The sequence below is a fragment of the Buteo buteo genome, chromosome 28, assembly GCF_964188355.1.
Source record: "Buteo buteo chromosome 28, bButBut1.hap1.1, whole genome shotgun sequence".
NCBI classification, from domain to species: domain Eukaryota; kingdom Metazoa; phylum Chordata; class Aves; order Accipitriformes; family Accipitridae; genus Buteo; species Buteo buteo.
Window position 1 is genome coordinate 6,708,619 of NC_134198.1, and position 17,527 is coordinate 6,726,145.

Below are 17,527 nucleotides of genomic sequence, written 5' to 3' on the forward strand. Positions count from 1 at the left end.
GATGCCCAGTTAGTTCCCAAGCAGCAATCTGCACCCCCCACCCAACTCCCCCCAGTTTATACACTGGGCATGATGTCACATGGTCTGGAATACCCCTCTGGCCAGTTTGGGTCAGCTGTCCTGGCTGTGTCCCCTCCCAATTTCTTGTACCACTCCAGCCTTCTTGCTGGCTGGGCATCAGAGGCTGAAAAATCCTTGACTTAATCTAAACATTACTTAGCAACAACTGAAAACATCAGTGAGTTATCAACATTCTTCTCATACTGAACGCAAACCATAACACTATACCAGCCACTAGAAAGAAATTAACTCTATCCCAGCCAAAATCAGGACACATTAACATTTCAGTATTATATTTGTATACATTTTGTAGATTTATAATTTATAGATTTACACAATCTATGGAGGTGTGCTTTATATAGAGATTTAGAAAATTTCTAAAGATAATTTTATAGACCCATAAAATCTTCTTGACATAAATGTGAAAAGACTCTTTTTATTTATCTGATACCTAACACTTATGCCAGCTATACTTACCAGGAAGCATGAATTTCCGTTTATATTAAATTTTCTCTTTGTGCAGAATTTGCCCAGCAGGGATTATGTCTATATCTGGTTTAATGGATCAATGCTGAATGACAAGAAAAGAAAATACATAGTCATCCAAATTTCCATTGTATTCAAATGAGATATTGTTAAAAAAGTTATGATTAAGATTACAATTACTCTTTCTAGACAAGATATCACTGAGATGGAGAAGAACTAACATGAATGCCATCTGAAAGCTAAACAGAGGGGCAACAACAGTCTACACATACCACTCAAAAATACATAGCAAACATACAGCCTCTAAAAATTACAAACTTATAAGGAGTGAGCTATATCTGGTGTTCACTGAAGAAGGAGAACAAAGTATGGTGCAGGTCAACTTCCTAGCTCTAGAGGAAGAGTTTAGATACTCAAGGAATCTTCAAAGTGAATCTGAATCTACAAGGGCATAATGTGGGAAAATAGGTTAAGAACAGGCAGTATTACTATTTTTAGGCACAAAGGATATCTAAGAATATGCGTACATGTGAATCCCAACAGAGAGAGAGTAATGTCAAAAAAATAAAATAGACTGAACACGCAGACAGAATAAATGTTTTTGCCAGTATGTGAAAAGACTGAGAGCTACAATGATCAAAAAAGCTCTAAAAAAAAAATCCCATAACAGAAAACACTACCCCACAAACTAGAAGGACAAATAATCTAATAGGTTTTTTCCATAATTTGCATTAATGATAGAAAGTGCTGAAAAAGGGAGTAATTTACCTATCACACTGGAGTTTTGTGAAGTGTGCTTATTGTTCACAGAGTGCTCCAAAGTCAAAAACAGCCACTCAGACACTCATACTGTTATTAAAACGCTTCTAACAGAGTGAAATAACAAAGCGGTTTTGAAGGCTTTCAAGTCAGATGGCCAGACCTCCTAGTATTGCGGTCAGTCTCAGAGTCCAGTCATGTATGTATTTGTAGGTTTTGGTACTAGTTTATGTACAATCTACTCATCCTGTTCTGTTTCCATCCCTCTTTTCATTGTATTTCCCTCATTCTTTAAATCTGCTGCTCTGGGGCCCAGCTCTAACACAGTAACTTACCACAATATTACACCATTTTTCCTATCTGTCCACCGGCCTCCTCTACAATTTGTAACAAAAAAAAATCTCTGATTTATCAATCTCCTTGTAGTTTAGTTTAAGAAAGCAAGGATAGTCCACCTAAATGAGTATCCTGTCTGACAATGGCCAAAAAAGTATGTTTAGGGAAAAGCATAATAACAGAGTAGCTGTGTATTTGAACTACCCTAGAAAATTTTTCTAGCTTTGAGTAATTTTCAGTCAGGAGAATCCTGAGCCAAAAGTGATATAATTATATCTTGGATTTTCTTCATGAAGTAAAAAAGGAATCGACTCTAATATGATTGCATTGCCTATCTCCACAGATCCACCTCTTTGAAAATTTTCTTTTAATTTGTTGAACAATTTTCACCTAATTTAGCACAGGAGTATGAAGTGTCAATGTATTAAGCTTCACGGTGTTAAGTTTTTGCAAATGTAAGGGAAATCAGCAGCAGGGGAAAGGAGACACTTAAATTAATGTCCCTCACGGGAAAAGACTATAGATTGACCATAATCATTCTCTGTTCCACATGGCTTGTGCTGTGGCTGGAAGAGCCGTGGCATAGTTCCTCCCCTTCCACAAGCCTAGGTGGGAATTCACAACACAGTGGTGGGTATTACGCGATGCGTTAGATGGAAACTAGAAGTACTGCGGGGTGACCAAGCAGTGGCAACCTGGGGAAGACACGGCGTTATTGCTGTGGGAGACGGCAGAGGAAAGAAGTGAGCATAGGGCAGTGGGAAGGGTAGTGTGGGGAAATGGGGAGGAAGCCGAGATCTCCAGAGGGGATATATCATAACTTTGCAGGAAACCTGGCTTCTAGCTCTGTGAGACACCTGAGTGCAACAAAGACAAAGGTCTTGCACTCAGTCTACAGTGGAAAAAGTAGAAGACATCAGTGTTGAAAGGAGAAGGGAAGGAAAGCAAAATAAAATGTAGTAGCAGCATAATGGAGAAGGCAAGCAGTCTGTACAGTTAAGAGAGTTCCAGAGATACATTTCTCTACTATTTGAACAAAAAGCCTGCAAATCTAAGTGGATAGAAAAGTATTTAATAGCCAAATTCTTCATGTTAGGATTTTCTGTCTATTGCAAGGCTTTAGCGCTACTTTGTGACAATTTTTAGAATAACAACAAAAAACCCTAAAATACCAGCTAAAATAACAAACCTTCCTCGTATTTTATTGTGCAACAGCTGCCTGTATAAATGGCTTCCCCAGCACAAAAGATAACTATAGCACAGATGATGATAAAAGCTAAAATATCTCTCAGGATCAACTTCCAAATTGCTATCAGAATTTTTTAGAAAAAAAGAATTTCTATTGAAAAGACATTTCTAACATTTCATAATTTGTTTTCATTCAAACAGGAAAGAATAAAAATTCTCACAGAAAAGAAATTCCAAAAATATTTCAGTTATAAATATAAAAATGTAACCATTTTGAATTTTTCTAATAAAAAAATAAAATTAGCCCAGAATGAGATAGGCTCAGCAAATTTATTCTAATCTGAAATTGCTATATTTTGATATAAATTACATTTTTCATTTTTTTAAACCTTCTCCTAGGTTTTAGAAAATAACCCCAGATCTGTATGCTATAAGGGCTACACAGGGAGTTCCAAGAGCCTCCAGATACTCTATGCCAACAGTTTTTTGATGATTGAACAGTTCTTCCACTGCATAGAGGTGTTAACTCTCTTCATTAAAGGGCACAGTACAAAGATTTACATTTGTACAAATATGTACCAAAATTTGTGCTTTCTTTCACACTTATGCTGCGCTTGTCAAGCTTCCATACTGCAGATGTTTGCAAATATGCCAGTCGTCTCCTGAATCACTGCTTATCGCAGGTAAACAAAGTGTTTGGGCAGAGGAAGAGTCTTGGGCTGCCAAGACAAGAGAGAACTCGATCTTGTTGCCTAACTGGCTCCCCTGCCTGCTCCTGAAAACACTGTGTGGCTCCTACATAGTGCCAGACCATGCCAGAACGTATTTATTGCCAGCTTTCAGTACTACAGGGAACCTGAAAAGCACAAGGTTGAAGTGGAGGCAAGAAATGTTGTACAGTGTAAAAGGTAGAATTTGGATACAAACTCCTTGATGGGCATTGCCTGTCAAAGGCATGAAGGGTTTGCAGCTGAGTAAGAGAGAGCACAGACCCTCTGCCTTCCCACACGAAAAGCTATGCATCTCGCAGTGCTGCTTCTAGAGCATTCAGAAAAACAGGCTAAGAAATGGACAATCAATTGCTAGAAAGAGCAGCTTGGAGGAAAGGACATGCATCCTGTCTCGCAAGACACTGAGAATCATACTTTGCTATCATTATCATAGGAGGTCTCGTCCCTTAGATGCAGGCAGAATTCCTGACATCGTGCAATATGTACTAGCTTTTTAAACTCCACTACTATCTATATTACTCCTCCTTATACTATTTTCCACAGCTGTAGATACTATACATAGCCCTGTCATTATCTTTATTGTAGTTCCTTAGCCAACAATTGATTCCAGACCTCATAGCCCAAACTGCTCAATACAATGTTTAAATGTGATCCATCGCTCTCAGCCTCCTGTTTCACTTCATGCCAATCTGTTTTAACCTTTACATCCTCGAGAGAACAAATCAAGTACTAAGCCACAAGTCACTGCACCGTTCTTTTTAACACATAATTGTGTGCATCTCTTTAAATTATGCTGGTTTTCTGCCTTTAGCAGCACAGATCCAAAAGCCAAGAAGGACAGAATTTTGAGAGTACAATCTGACTCACCTTAAAGATGCTTAATTTTCAGAAAGGGCTACTTCTGTACTGAATCACCTCAATAATCATCCATCTCTTGAGAACATTGTCACAAATTTCTCACTTCACAGATAACACTCTTAAAATGATTTCCAAGTTTTTTCTCACATATATGAGAACTTTAAAACAATGTGATGAGGCCATCTTTCTCATTTTCTTGAGTTTCTGTCAGTTTTATATGACAATAATAATCTATATATGAAATATTATAAAAATAGTAACAGATAAACTAAAAGTGATACTTATTTTGCTTTTAACTTCTAATAAACTATATTTTAACAAATTTACAATGTCATACTCAATTTACTAAAGGAAGTTAACTGTAGTCACAAAGCTGTGTGTTCCAATAAGAAGTAACTCAAATTCGAAATATCATCTAATGAAAATAGTAGAGAATTTCCACATAACAACACTAAAAATAATCACTGATTTAATGTTGAAGAAGCTAATGATCCACATTAGGAAATGAAATCTAAAACAACACTTCAGTCACAAATTTTTTGAGGTTCAATAGGTACAGCTGATAAATTTTAGATAACTTCATTTCTCTTTAAAGAACCATGAGTATTTGCATACTGAAATGATCTAAACATAAATTTTCTTTTATCTGAAAGAGGCTATCTTCCTAGCCAGTACTTGTTAAAATAAATCAGTATTTATTATTCGTTGTACATTAGAAGATTTTTAAACTTAACTGTGCAAATAATTCAGAGTTTTACTCTTTACACTTACTATGATGTACATATCAAAGGTGCTTTCATTACAACTGTCTGTCTGAGCTTATTTACTGTGATTTTAAGTGATACAGACAGGAGGAAGTGAAATCCCATTATTACCTATGGAATATCTGATGCATTTTGGAACCTTGCCTGTATTTCATCTGACGGCTGCTACTGCTCATCTTGTACAAACTGGGCTGACAGAAAACCAACTGATTCTGAAGACTAATTTTGTGACAACATCAAGTTTCTATAAATGTTACAAGACACAGCAGATAGTTTCTAAGATCTTCTGATGACTGAAAATGAGTACTATAGTAATTAATGATAATAGACTCAACAATTTACCAAATTTCTGATCAAATTTTCTTCACCTTTGGTCACATGAAAATGCACTTTTACATTATTTAATCCATTATTTAATTGGTTTTAAATGATAGTTCTGTGGTTCATGTTTGCTTGTTTACATCATGTTGAATTGACAGAAAAGCAATTTTATTCAAAAACAGCATGTAGAACATATCCAGTTATTTGCTGAATTTCATAATGAACAGCAAAGCAATTCAATATAGGCTAATTAGTAGTCCAAGCTTCCAGTTTCTGTGTAATTGCTGCCCATTGGTGACACACAGTTTTCTTTGGATTTTTGTTCCGATATTGCTCTTTATAGATAATAAGGGTCTTTAAAAGAATGTGCTTGTTGTAAGCTTTACAGGCATAAGTACCAAAACCAGAGAATAAGGTCCTGATGGATCACAACTGGTGATGCGGTTCTACTCGTTGGAAAAATGGACCCTTTCTGCTTTTCATGTTATGTGGTAAACAAGCAGGTCAAAAAGCATTTTGCATTTTTCTTTGGTCATTCTATATACAGCAAAATATTTTAAAATGCAGCTTTCAGTGATATTGTTTGAATGCCATTAAGGGAAGACTTCTGACTACTTAAGCAGTATCTGTCCAATCACTGACATGGAAAAGAACTTTTACTACTGTTGTCTGATACATACTTTTACTCTTAACTTTCTGTGCTTTTCTGTCTTTTCAACCAAGAAAAATGTCCTCTGGACCTCATTCTTCTTCCTTTCATACCACTATAGGGCTGTTTGTACACAGCGGTTGACTCATTTTCATTCTCTGTTCCACCTAAATCAGTCTCCTCCTCCCCATCGCTATGCTCTGTTTTCTTTCTTTCCTTGTCTGTCATTATAACTTCATTATATCTCAGTGAAGGTATGTGGATACTCAAAGGGCTAAAACTATTCAATGGATTAGCTCAGCTAGTCATATTAATGACTACAGACACTGCTGCTGTACTTACCAATTATTGTGATGATATAATGCACCTTATTAAACATGGACAAAAAAATACTGGTGTGGATTTGATATACACAAAATATTTTCACATTTGCAATCAGTTTCACCTTTTTTAATTTGACCTGACATTTATCTGTTATATAGATATAAAAATGGTTTCACTAGAAATATATTTGGAAATGACAACTTTTGTTAATATTAAAATCCCTTACGTTAAACTTGAACTTCGCCTTGGTGGCAATTTTTGAAAGACTGATACATTATAAACAAGAAAATATCTAGCATGGATTACGAAGCAACATGGATATTAAATATGAACTGCATTACATGTGACCCAGAGACTTGGTAAACAAAGTGCTAATACATTACTTCCAAAAAGCTAGGGCTTTCTCATTCATTAATCAAGAGACAGAAATAATTCTGTGCCAATACAGAGGCAGAATGATGTTAGGAAAAGAAGATGCTCATGTTAAACTGGGAGTCATGATCTTACGACATAAAACCCCATCTATTAAGATTCACATTAAAACCATCGATCTAATTTCAGGAGACCTCACCTTAGACATAAACCCCATTGCAAGACATAAAATGTCACTGGTTTACCCTCTAAGTAATCCAGCTCCATCAGGAAACTGGATAGTAGTTTTAATAAAATGGGACTCATAAGTTTTTATTACTTTTATAATGAATGCTTTTCAGTTTTATTGGCTCTTGGAAAGAGTAATTTAGCTTCTCTATTTAAACATGACTTTTTATCCTTCACAACTTGCAGGTTTCAATGTTATGTTTCTAATATTATAAATATAAATGCAGATACTGAGGTTTTAATAAAGGTATGGAGTTCTTTTCACCAATACATACGATATAAGATTTTGAAAATCATAGGAAAAGGAAAAAAGATTTAATCACTTCTCTAGGCTTATACAGCTGACACCATTTTTGAGAATATAAGAATATAAGCTTTACAAAGTGGTTATCAGTGATCATACTGCGTTAGGTAATATATACTGTTATACATCAATTTCGGTGCTTCTCTTGCTCTTCAAATTTTCCTGGAAAAAGCATGCTAATATATTTCCCACATATGAATATCATGACCCTTACTGACATCAGTGAGAGTTTTACCATCAATTTCTTAGATCACAAAATGGAAAGATAGGACATCAACATTCTTCTATAAAGTGAACTGGGAGACTGATACTGATTTCAAGGGGAAGAAAAAAAGGAATTTCTCTTCTGTTCTTTTTTTCTTTTACCGTGGCTTAATTAGTTAAGCATCAGAAATTTTAAAATACTGCTTCTGAAGTGCTGTCTAATTTTTTTCTGGAGTTTTGGACTAGACAGGGAAGACGTGCTCTGATATCATAAAAATGTGTTTTGTTCCTCTCTGATTTTATTTGTTACAGGGGAAATGGGAAAAGAACAATGTATTTGTATAGTCTGTTTTTAAAATTGTGAGAAATCTTTAAAAAGTAGTGAAATTCTGGCATCACCAGACATGTCCTAGTAACCAATGGACTGAAATGCATTGGCAACCTGAAATTCTACTAATTAATTTATAGAAGGCAAAGCTGTCAAAGCTGTCAGGTATAGTCTTCTGGTATAAAAACCATGAAAATTTATTTTTTCCCTTGCTCTTTCCTGTATATCTGAGTGACATGATGTCAGTAAAGTGTTTATACTAAGCTGAAGAAATGTTTACAAAAAGCTTAAGCTTTAGCTTTAAAAAACTAAACAAAAATTTCTTTTTTTTTTTTCATTTTGTTATATCTAAAGGGGACATGACACAAAGAAACAGCAGTTTTCAACAACTGCACGCATCCCGCTATTTTTGCAACACGGAGGTGGCAATAGACCGGCTACTTAAAGACATAAATTAGAGCAGCATTGACAACTACACAAGTTGGAACAGGAGTTAGCAATGGAAGGTGATGCATCGATGCCTGCCACCTCCGAAATGATGGTGAGCAGCTGCATGTGCAGCTTCCATACAACACATCAGAATACTCTGGCATTCATGTATGACCTGAGAGCAGAGGGTCATTTATAAAGCACTCATTAGCTGGTTATGGAATTTCTGAGATTATAGAGTGAAAAAGTACATAACAAAGAAAACCATTACAATAGAAATTTAGTAAAGCTTCACCCTGTTGGACGTCATGAGGAAATCCCGAATTTCATACTTGCTTTTTTTTTTTTTAATTGTAGCTGGCTGTAACTGAAATTTGGAGGTTGCTAATATGTTATCATTACTCAAATAATTAAGCTTGGGAGCAATAGATTTTTTTTAATTAGCTATCTCAAAGCAAGTACCATTATAATCATCTAATTATCCTTTGAGGCAGCTTTATGCATAAATGCTTTAAACGTTCATTGCCTTACTACTGGGGGCTATGCCTCAGTTTATATGGTCTACAAGAAAATAAAATTAGTGTTATGCACTGAAGAACATGCATGAACAGAAATGTCAGAATGCAGAATGCTGCAATTTTAAGTCTGTTCTTCTTTCAAGACTTTCTAAGGCTTAAAGAAATAAACCAACTTGTCCATTTAAATTAAATATTAAAAAAAATAAAAATCTCTGGTTTTCTTTTTGATTTATATCATTTACACTGTCTACACCTGCTCCTTCCCCATAAGCCTGGAATAATGCCACTTCTCAAATGACTGAGTTACACAACTGTTAATGAGTAGCCTTTAAGATTTTCATATACATCTGTCTTACATTTAATAAACCAGGCTTTCAGTAAAACTACAGAAAAAGCCTCTTAGCTGTTTTTAAGAATAGTTGGTGTGTCTCCCCCGCAAAAAGAATGTTGGACTGCGGCATGGGAAAGCACAACCTAGCTAGAGGGGGTATCAACAGTGAAAATGCAGAAGCAGACATTAGCAGCCAGCCTGCTGCGGACTTGGTACGTGTCGGGGATGCTGGCCAGTGACAAAGCGTGTGCCAGCATGTTTTTATTAACACTGCTACTTTCAGCAGGTTCAGGAAAAGCTGACAGGAATCTATTCATCAGTGTGGCAATCAGACCTTCATGTTGTTACATACACGCCCCAAGACGGCAAGTTTTACAAAGTCTCGTTTCACTTAACGTTTTAGGTATGTAACGTGGATTACCAAGGCTTAACACGCACCTGGTACCTGTTTCAAATTAGTAACACAAACAAATTAACCCAAATAAGTACTTTAGTACTCAGTTTGTGGTTTTATAGACTACATCCAGTAACATCTTTATGAAACTATAATTTCACACAGAATGATCATTTTTCTATATTAAATGTAATACTCTCTATCTTTGTACTTCTTTCATACATTTTAAAAACTCCTGGAATTGAGATACCAGTAGATGTTAGAATCATTTAAATATTCTGTTTTAAGATTAATTATTAGATCCACTATCACTATTTTTGATTAAAACATCATCTAAATATGAGAATTGTCTTTGGTTTAAAAAATACTTTCTTCCTAACAGGTCAGTAAAACAAGGCAAATCTTCCTGAATAACAGATATATTAGGATGTATGTTTTCTTGTTTTCAGATCACCCTCATTATATCGGACTTTGCTCACAAAATATTTGCTTTTTTTTTTTCTTATTTCTTTACTTTTCACCAAGATCCTGCTAATGAGTATCTCTTCCCCACTCCTAGAATTTTGACAGAATTCATTCAGATTTCTGAAATTACATTCGTTTGCAACCAAACTGCCTCATCTGCATTTTCTCTAACTACCACTCTTGTGTCTTATTGCTAACAGCATGTTTTAAGAACTCCATAGGGTACCAGATACATCTCAGATCTCCAACATGCTGGTAATCAAAACTAGGTAACTACTTTTTCTTGCTGGCTGTTCTATCTATTAGAAGGCCCTCCCCAGAAAAAGTCTGGTCCAAAAGATACATTCTGAAAATCTCAGCACTATCAGGTTTGGAAGACCATAAGCAAAAATTAATGCCCATTAATGTCTTATCCGCTATCCTCCTGCAATTTAACTCTGAGGACAGAAAAATAATCCTAGTTTTATTAGCTGACATATAACAGCTCTAGAAATAAAAGAGACAGGATTGTGATTTGTGGACAGACAGTTGATAATACAGGTGACATAAAAAAATCCATTAAAATGTCTTTACTATAAATGCCTTTTCTGCCTAATACAATTTTATTCATTACATATATTCTATATAAAGGAAGGTGAACACTTCACTGTAATCAAAGAACACCTCAAATTAAAAAAAAAATGGCCTATCAGAAAAAAGTTACTCAGAAGAGAGATCATTCAACTTCAGAATGCTTAATTTAAACTTCTGATACCCAACCACTTCAGTAAGAAATTTGAAAGTACATATGGAGTCCATCAAGTAATGCAGTTTTCTGGTTTGTTATTTTTGCAGAGAAAAATATATTTTTTACTTAATAGAGACCAATCTTCTGCTGCTATTATTTATATCAAGCCTTTATAACATTGATAAACAGGTGTACAGAAATTGCATTTGAGAAGCAAGTAAAGAAAGTCAAAACTAAAAAAGTTACTTATTAAATGTAATTTTGCACGATAATTATGTAATTTCTGTATTGAGTTAGAGCAGTAAGATGGACGAACGTGCACAGCATTTCAAAGTATTAGATCGATGAAAACATTTCCTCACCAATTTACCATAGCACCAGAAAAACTGATCTGGATCTATTCCATGAACGTACAAGTCTTCTCTTGATTCAATTTGACAGTATCTTAAAAGAAGTAGTTTGGATGTAGCAGGAACATGTTGTTGACATGTTCCCTCTCTGGATTTTCAAACAGAATAACAAAATAAAATCAATAATAAACCGCATTGTGTTCAAGAGCTCAGGGTGTAGACAATATTGCTAGGAAAAAAAGAGGAGAGAAATAATTCATATCCAATTCAATTTCATTCTAAAAGATTTGTAAAGCAAAACAATGATCAAAATCATATACCAGCACCTGCAGCTGATTTTTTTTTATTTTATTTTTTTTTTACTTTTAACTATATTCAGGTGATATTTCCTTCAGCTATGTAAGCAAACCAAGTATTCTTAAAGTTTTGGTCGCCATAGTTTCATCTCTTTAATGAAATAAATGTCCAAAAGAAAACATTTGTCAATGTTCTGTCACTTTGCTATTTTAGCAAAGAATTTTTTAAAATCCAATATTTTGTCTTATGCTTTAATTACCCAGCAGAGACAGAAAAGCTTATATGTACATCCATTTACATGCAATCCATATACCTGTCAAAGTACTTCATGAAAATAAACTTCTTCCTCATGAGAGAAACACAGATTTGTTGAGGCTGTGTCTGGAAGGCTTATAGGCTTTACTGTATTTCCTAAATTCTGAGAAACAATAGAGGGGTGATTCTTCCATCAACATGTGTATAGATATCAGAACTTGAAAACTAACTCCCTTTTGAAAACAAAATAGAAATGTTTTTCTTCACCATCTTACAACAATTTTACAAAACACTGTATCTCTACTCAGCTAGACTTCCAATACACATCTCAACCCATGAATGAGGACAAATATCTAATTAAATAACTTCATTTTGGAGTTAAAATCTGCTACACACAAATGCCTGAAAACTGTCGAGCTTGGATGGCCAAGGTGCCTGGAACAGGAAAGAAAATAAAAGTCCTTTTTTGGCTCTATGAGATGTGGATGCAATATTAGATGTGCCTATTTTCATTTAATTTTCCAGGTAGCTGTAGTATATATAAAGTCAGAATGTATACTGAAGATTAAAAAATATCTTATAAAATTCTTTTATTACATGTATTTAAAATATACATGAATACAGAAAAATAATGTCCTGAATTATTTTTTTAAAACTAATGGTACAATGTCCATGCAATGCATGCTTAAGAGATTATTTTGTTGCTAAAGCTCAAATACAAGTAACTGAAACAGCTGGAGAGAACACAAAGGTTGTAGTTTATCATGAGTTTGCCCGGACTGAAGAGCTTCCAGTGACTGAAAGCTAGCTCTTTTTACAGCTAAGCGTGGCTTTCCTCTTGATTAATTGAACTCAGAAAGACAGGCATTGGAGGGGGTTTAAAGCCACCTGCCTCAGATACCTGTTCGAGGATGGGACCAGTTGCCCTTTGGGTGAGCCCTTCCTCTTTACAAAGCAAACCTGGATGGTTTTCTTAGACTACTTTGGTCACAAATACATATTCACCCGGGTAAGAAACAGATACATCAGAATTACTTGGCTACTAATTAAAAACACTATTGTTGTTAAAAAGCAAAACCAAGCATCGGGGCCTCGAGCCGACCCACAGGCTCTGCTAACGCTTTCCCCCTCGTACGGGTTTGGCTGCCCAGAAGCACGTCCATGGACATGGCCAGCTCGGACGGAGTGCAGCTGTGTCACCGAGGGTCCCCCACTTGCGGGAAGCCTTGGGGGATCCCCCCTTGTCTGCCCTTGCCGGGGGCTGGCTGCAGCTCAGCCTTGTGCCTCGTGGCTAGCAACTCGCCCAGCCCCATGGGGCTCTTCGGAGCGCTGAAGCGGCCTCCTTTCATCTTTAATCAATGCAGTAGTGTTTGCTTTTAATGGGATTCCTCACATGCTTACGTTTAGCATTTGTTAGGAATTACACTGGAGATGCACTCTCTGACCAAGTTCAAGCAACGTTTGAGGTCACAGCATAAACCTACAACTCATTAAACTGCAAAACAAATGGTTGACTTGGGGTTCTTTTAATATTTTTACCAATTTTCCTCCTTTAACAATTTTCAGTGTTAAGATTTTCATATGAACCTGCCATTGTACTTCAGTGATTTGCTCCATTTTCATTAAATCCATATGAATCATCCAACTACCCCACTACCTACTATTAGTCAAAGTAGTCCCAACTAACTGACAGCTTTTTTCCAGGCTGTACGCGTTTCTGGAAGCTTTACATGTCATGAAGTGGAGGTTGTCCTTATCTCCCTCACTATCTACAAGCTGTGGGCTATTTGTGTCTCCAGCGCACCACAGGTTAACAACGACAACCACCACCACTCTCCTGATGGATTGTCCTGATGGATCATTTGGGACCTCCTTGAGAGAGCCAAGGGCAAGCTGACAGATAAAAATCAGCAGCAATTGATTTCCAGCAGAATCCTGAAAATCTGAAACATACATCTTACTTGTCTCTTCAGATACACAGACCAGTGTTTCTCCTAGTGTGCACTGCAAAAGAAAATACCCATGAAGGACCAGTGGATTCACTCAATACTTAAAGAACCATGAAATGCTATATTTTATCTTTGAAAACAATAGCATGCTGTGTTACCAGCTGTTTCAACCCACCAGTATGTACCCGAACTACGTTAATTGAAGGTGGTAACATATTAAAGGTTTGACCTTTGAAAACTGAGTATTTCAAGTTACTTGGAGATTATTCACACCAACTACTTTATATGCTTCACTTGCGTTTGTATCCCAGGCTTCCTATATAGCCACTGAAGCACAGTTGCTTCTGTCTTTAAGCAGTACAATCACATTTATTATCAAGCCAAATGTATTTGACCCTTACATGGGTGTTGAGGGAGAACAGGAAGAACTTTCAAAGTTAACCCAATAGCCAACTGGTATTGCCTTGAAGACAGTAAGTTACAGCAGAAGGTGGCAAACCTGCAGCAGCACCTCCTCACGCAGTGACAAGCAGCATGGCGAGACAGGAGACATACACTTCATAAAGGAGTACTCAGCCAAAATTAATTTTCAGAAACTCAAATGCTAGAGAATGGTCCCAATAAGATGTTGCCTTGTACTACATTACCATCACATGCTTCATTGGCATAATTTAGACATTAAAAATCAGAATGTTAATTCTATCAAAACCAGAAAGACTGCAGGCAAAGAAATGTTAATGCCTACCTATGCACTTGTAATTTTTTTAAGTACTCCAGACCGTTTTACAGCTTGTTTCATAGTAACTGTAGGAGTCTAACAAGCAATCACTGTTCTATGGCATTAAAACCTCTTCTCTAGTAACTGTTGAGGCTGTTAAAAATACTAATAACACCCACTCAGCAGAGAAGACTCAACCTAATTGTAAATCCTAGAAAGGAGTTCATTCCTGTTCTTTAAAACTAAAAGTGATAACAACACAGTCAAGAAGTTTCTTGTGTTTTTTCTATCTTTAAATGTATACTCTAAATTCATGTTATGCTTCCCAACATGCAAAAAGGAAACTAAGTTATTAAAAAGGAAAAATGTCTGTGAAAACTCACGATAAAAATCTGGAATTGGAACTCTTAAAAGATATTTCCATATAAAAGATATATTCTTCCAAAATAATCATTCATAAAGAGAAAAAATTCTTCAAGATGTAGACATTTTGTTATCTTTGTATCTGAGTACATATTACTCCTGCAATAACTGCTCCAGTAAGCAATATCATTCTCTTATTTCAGTTTAAATCCTAAAGTTTAAAAAAATAAAATAATAAATTCAGAAATCCATGTGAGTACAGGCACAAATATAAAATATTTTTTCTTCTGTTGTTTTCTGTTTAAGAATGACTTGAATAATGTCATGAAAAGACATGAATTCAACTAATTGTGCATGCATGACATTCACATGATATAATACTTTCTGTTAGAAACAGAAACCACACGTGCTCAACTGTAAGAGCTCTAGATGAAGAAAAAAAAAAGTAAGCCAAACTGGTCCCCCATGGAGGGCAGAAATAAACACTAACAGAAGTTACACAAGATGAGGACATATGCAGAGGCTCAGCCAGAAAGCTGAATAGAGAGCTTCCTAACATATGTTATTGGTGCAATCTTTAAAATCAGGAGATTGCTTTAGATAAAGATCCAGTATCATGGGATTTGACTGGAGCGAGATAAGAAATGGTCAACATGCTATTAAGAGGCCTCATAGATCAATTTCTACTGTGCTTGTAGAAGTCTAATATTTATGACCCTGCATAAAGTTTCATAGTAACTAAGGGAATTGAGCAAAAGGCTCTTAATAACATTCAGCCCATTTGAATAATGTAACCAGGTGAGATGCCTAATTCAGAAATAGGCATCAAAGGCTTTAAATGGCCAAGTGAGAGCATAAGCTTTAATTCAAAGACATACCCAAAGTTAAATCCCTCTACAAATACATAGTTGCAGAAACTCTTGCTTGCCACGCCCAGTAAAATATGGCACAACTGCTGTGCCAGGTCTGCGCTATATACCATGGCAGCCTCCGAAAGGCCCAACAGCCGAAGCACCTTCAGTGCTGACGTTGAGTTTAGCTGATGAGCCACAGTCAGAGTATTGAGAGGTTTGGTTACTAGGGCAGCGAGAAGCCTTCATAATGGTGATTTCTCAGGAGAAACTGTCCCGGACTGACTGGTTTTGTAACTGGGCTTAAGAAATCAGATGGATGATGAGGCTTCTGTGATTGTGGCCCCACTGTGGATATTGAACAATTTCAAAAACCTAAGTTTGAATTTGTACTAAAGCAAAGAATGCAGATCACTATGTAAAGAACATTGTTTATACAACATAAACATGCCTAGAATGTAATGTAATACACTACATTACAGTTCAAGAATGTATTTATGCCGATAAATAAATATGGGAATGCTATTAATGTCAGCATAAGCCTATTCACTAACACATATTCAGTGTGAGATATCAACAAAATTATTGCTACTATTTCCATATTTCTTAACTCAGCTGCATTGAGAAGAAAAATCCTACCATTAAAATAACATTATTGCTTAAAGGATCACAGGTCTCTCCCCTTCATATTCTTATAAAATTATTAGAGTACTGAATCTCCATTAAAAAAAAATATACACAATATGAAGCTTTCATCTATCAAGTTACTATTTATTTCAACACCCTCTAGGAGCCTAGGAAAAAATAGAAAAACTAAAATGATGGGGAAAGCACAGAGGATTTTGAAAAGATGTTTAAACTTACCTAATAGAAAATGGCCAGAGAACTATATAGCAGAAAGTTAGGGTGGCCAGCCAACATGCAAGTTATAAACCACGGTACAAAGAAAATATAATTCTAAAGAAATCACTCTAAAAATCCTCATAATTAAATTTTGCATTTATTCATTTTGCTTGATATTTGAACTCCACATGTTACCTGTACAGTTACAAGTTTACATTGTAGAATGTTCCAATAAACCTAAAGTTCCACCAATACAACATTACATGGCTAGAAAACATCAGAAGAAAAACTCAACCAGAAATAAATCTCCTTGTAATGTGTTGCTCCTTTTGGGGTGGTTGGTCATTAATGTTTTAAAGATCTCTGTGTTCAAGGGGCTTACAGCAAAAAATGAAATTGATACAACTTTTTATAGAGAAGAGGATTAAAATATTACCAAATATACAGTTTACACAGACATTCTCTAAAGCACAGGAGGAGTTGTAGGTATGAATTGCATTCTAGAAAAGTGGCAGGAAAAGCTGAACAGATATCACACAAAGACACAAAAATAATGACATTAGATCAGAAAAGCCTGGTCCTTTAGAGGGCAATATTTACATTATATCAGTTTCATGTGACAGAGGTAAAGAAATGCAGGCAGGGTAATCTTGGTCTACTATGGCAGAATAAATGTTGTTAGAACAAGTAAAGCATAATTGCTGAAGATACCTGTTCTGCTCAAGAGGATTGAGAAAATTCAGCAAATTTTTGCAAGACATCCGGACAATTTGAGGGCAAAAATATCACATTCTCACAGCGATGGCATGATGAGCACCAACAAAAGAATTTTCAGGCTTTTGCTGTGAATAAATTAAGTAACCTATCTTATGGTTTAACTCATAAGGCAATCTTCTTTTCTCACTCATTAAATAGGTGAAACTGAAAGAAGTGATTCCAGTTCATCATTTTTTTCTGAAAATAAGGTATTTATCTGTTTCCAGGTACTTTCCAAAAGAGAGACATACAATAACAGAGAGCAATAACCACACCAGAGACCCATATCAGAGAAGGAGAAATGAGTACGCCACTGTCCTTTTTTTAACCTCATAAAATCTGAATAAAATATAACAACATGAACCTATC

The 17,527-nt window shown here is 35.7% G+C and overlaps 1 protein-coding gene across 6 annotated transcripts in view; it reads right to left on the bottom strand.

Moving 5' to 3' along the window:
* The window catches only part of IMMP2L (inner mitochondrial membrane peptidase subunit 2), a 466,489-nt gene that overhangs the window by 314,213 nt on the left and 134,749 nt on the right, over nucleotides 1-17,527 (bottom strand). The window contains exon 4 of one of the 6 annotated variants that reach the window (XM_075059113.1): nucleotides 597-631. The exons of the other annotated variants lie outside the window; for them this stretch is intronic. Coding sequence (XP_074915214.1) covers nucleotides 607-631 — 25 coding nt within the window. The 3' untranslated portion in view covers nucleotides 597-606. Of the gene's footprint in view, nucleotides 1-596; nucleotides 632-17,527 lie in introns of those variants that run through there. 6 annotated transcript variants of the gene reach the window in all.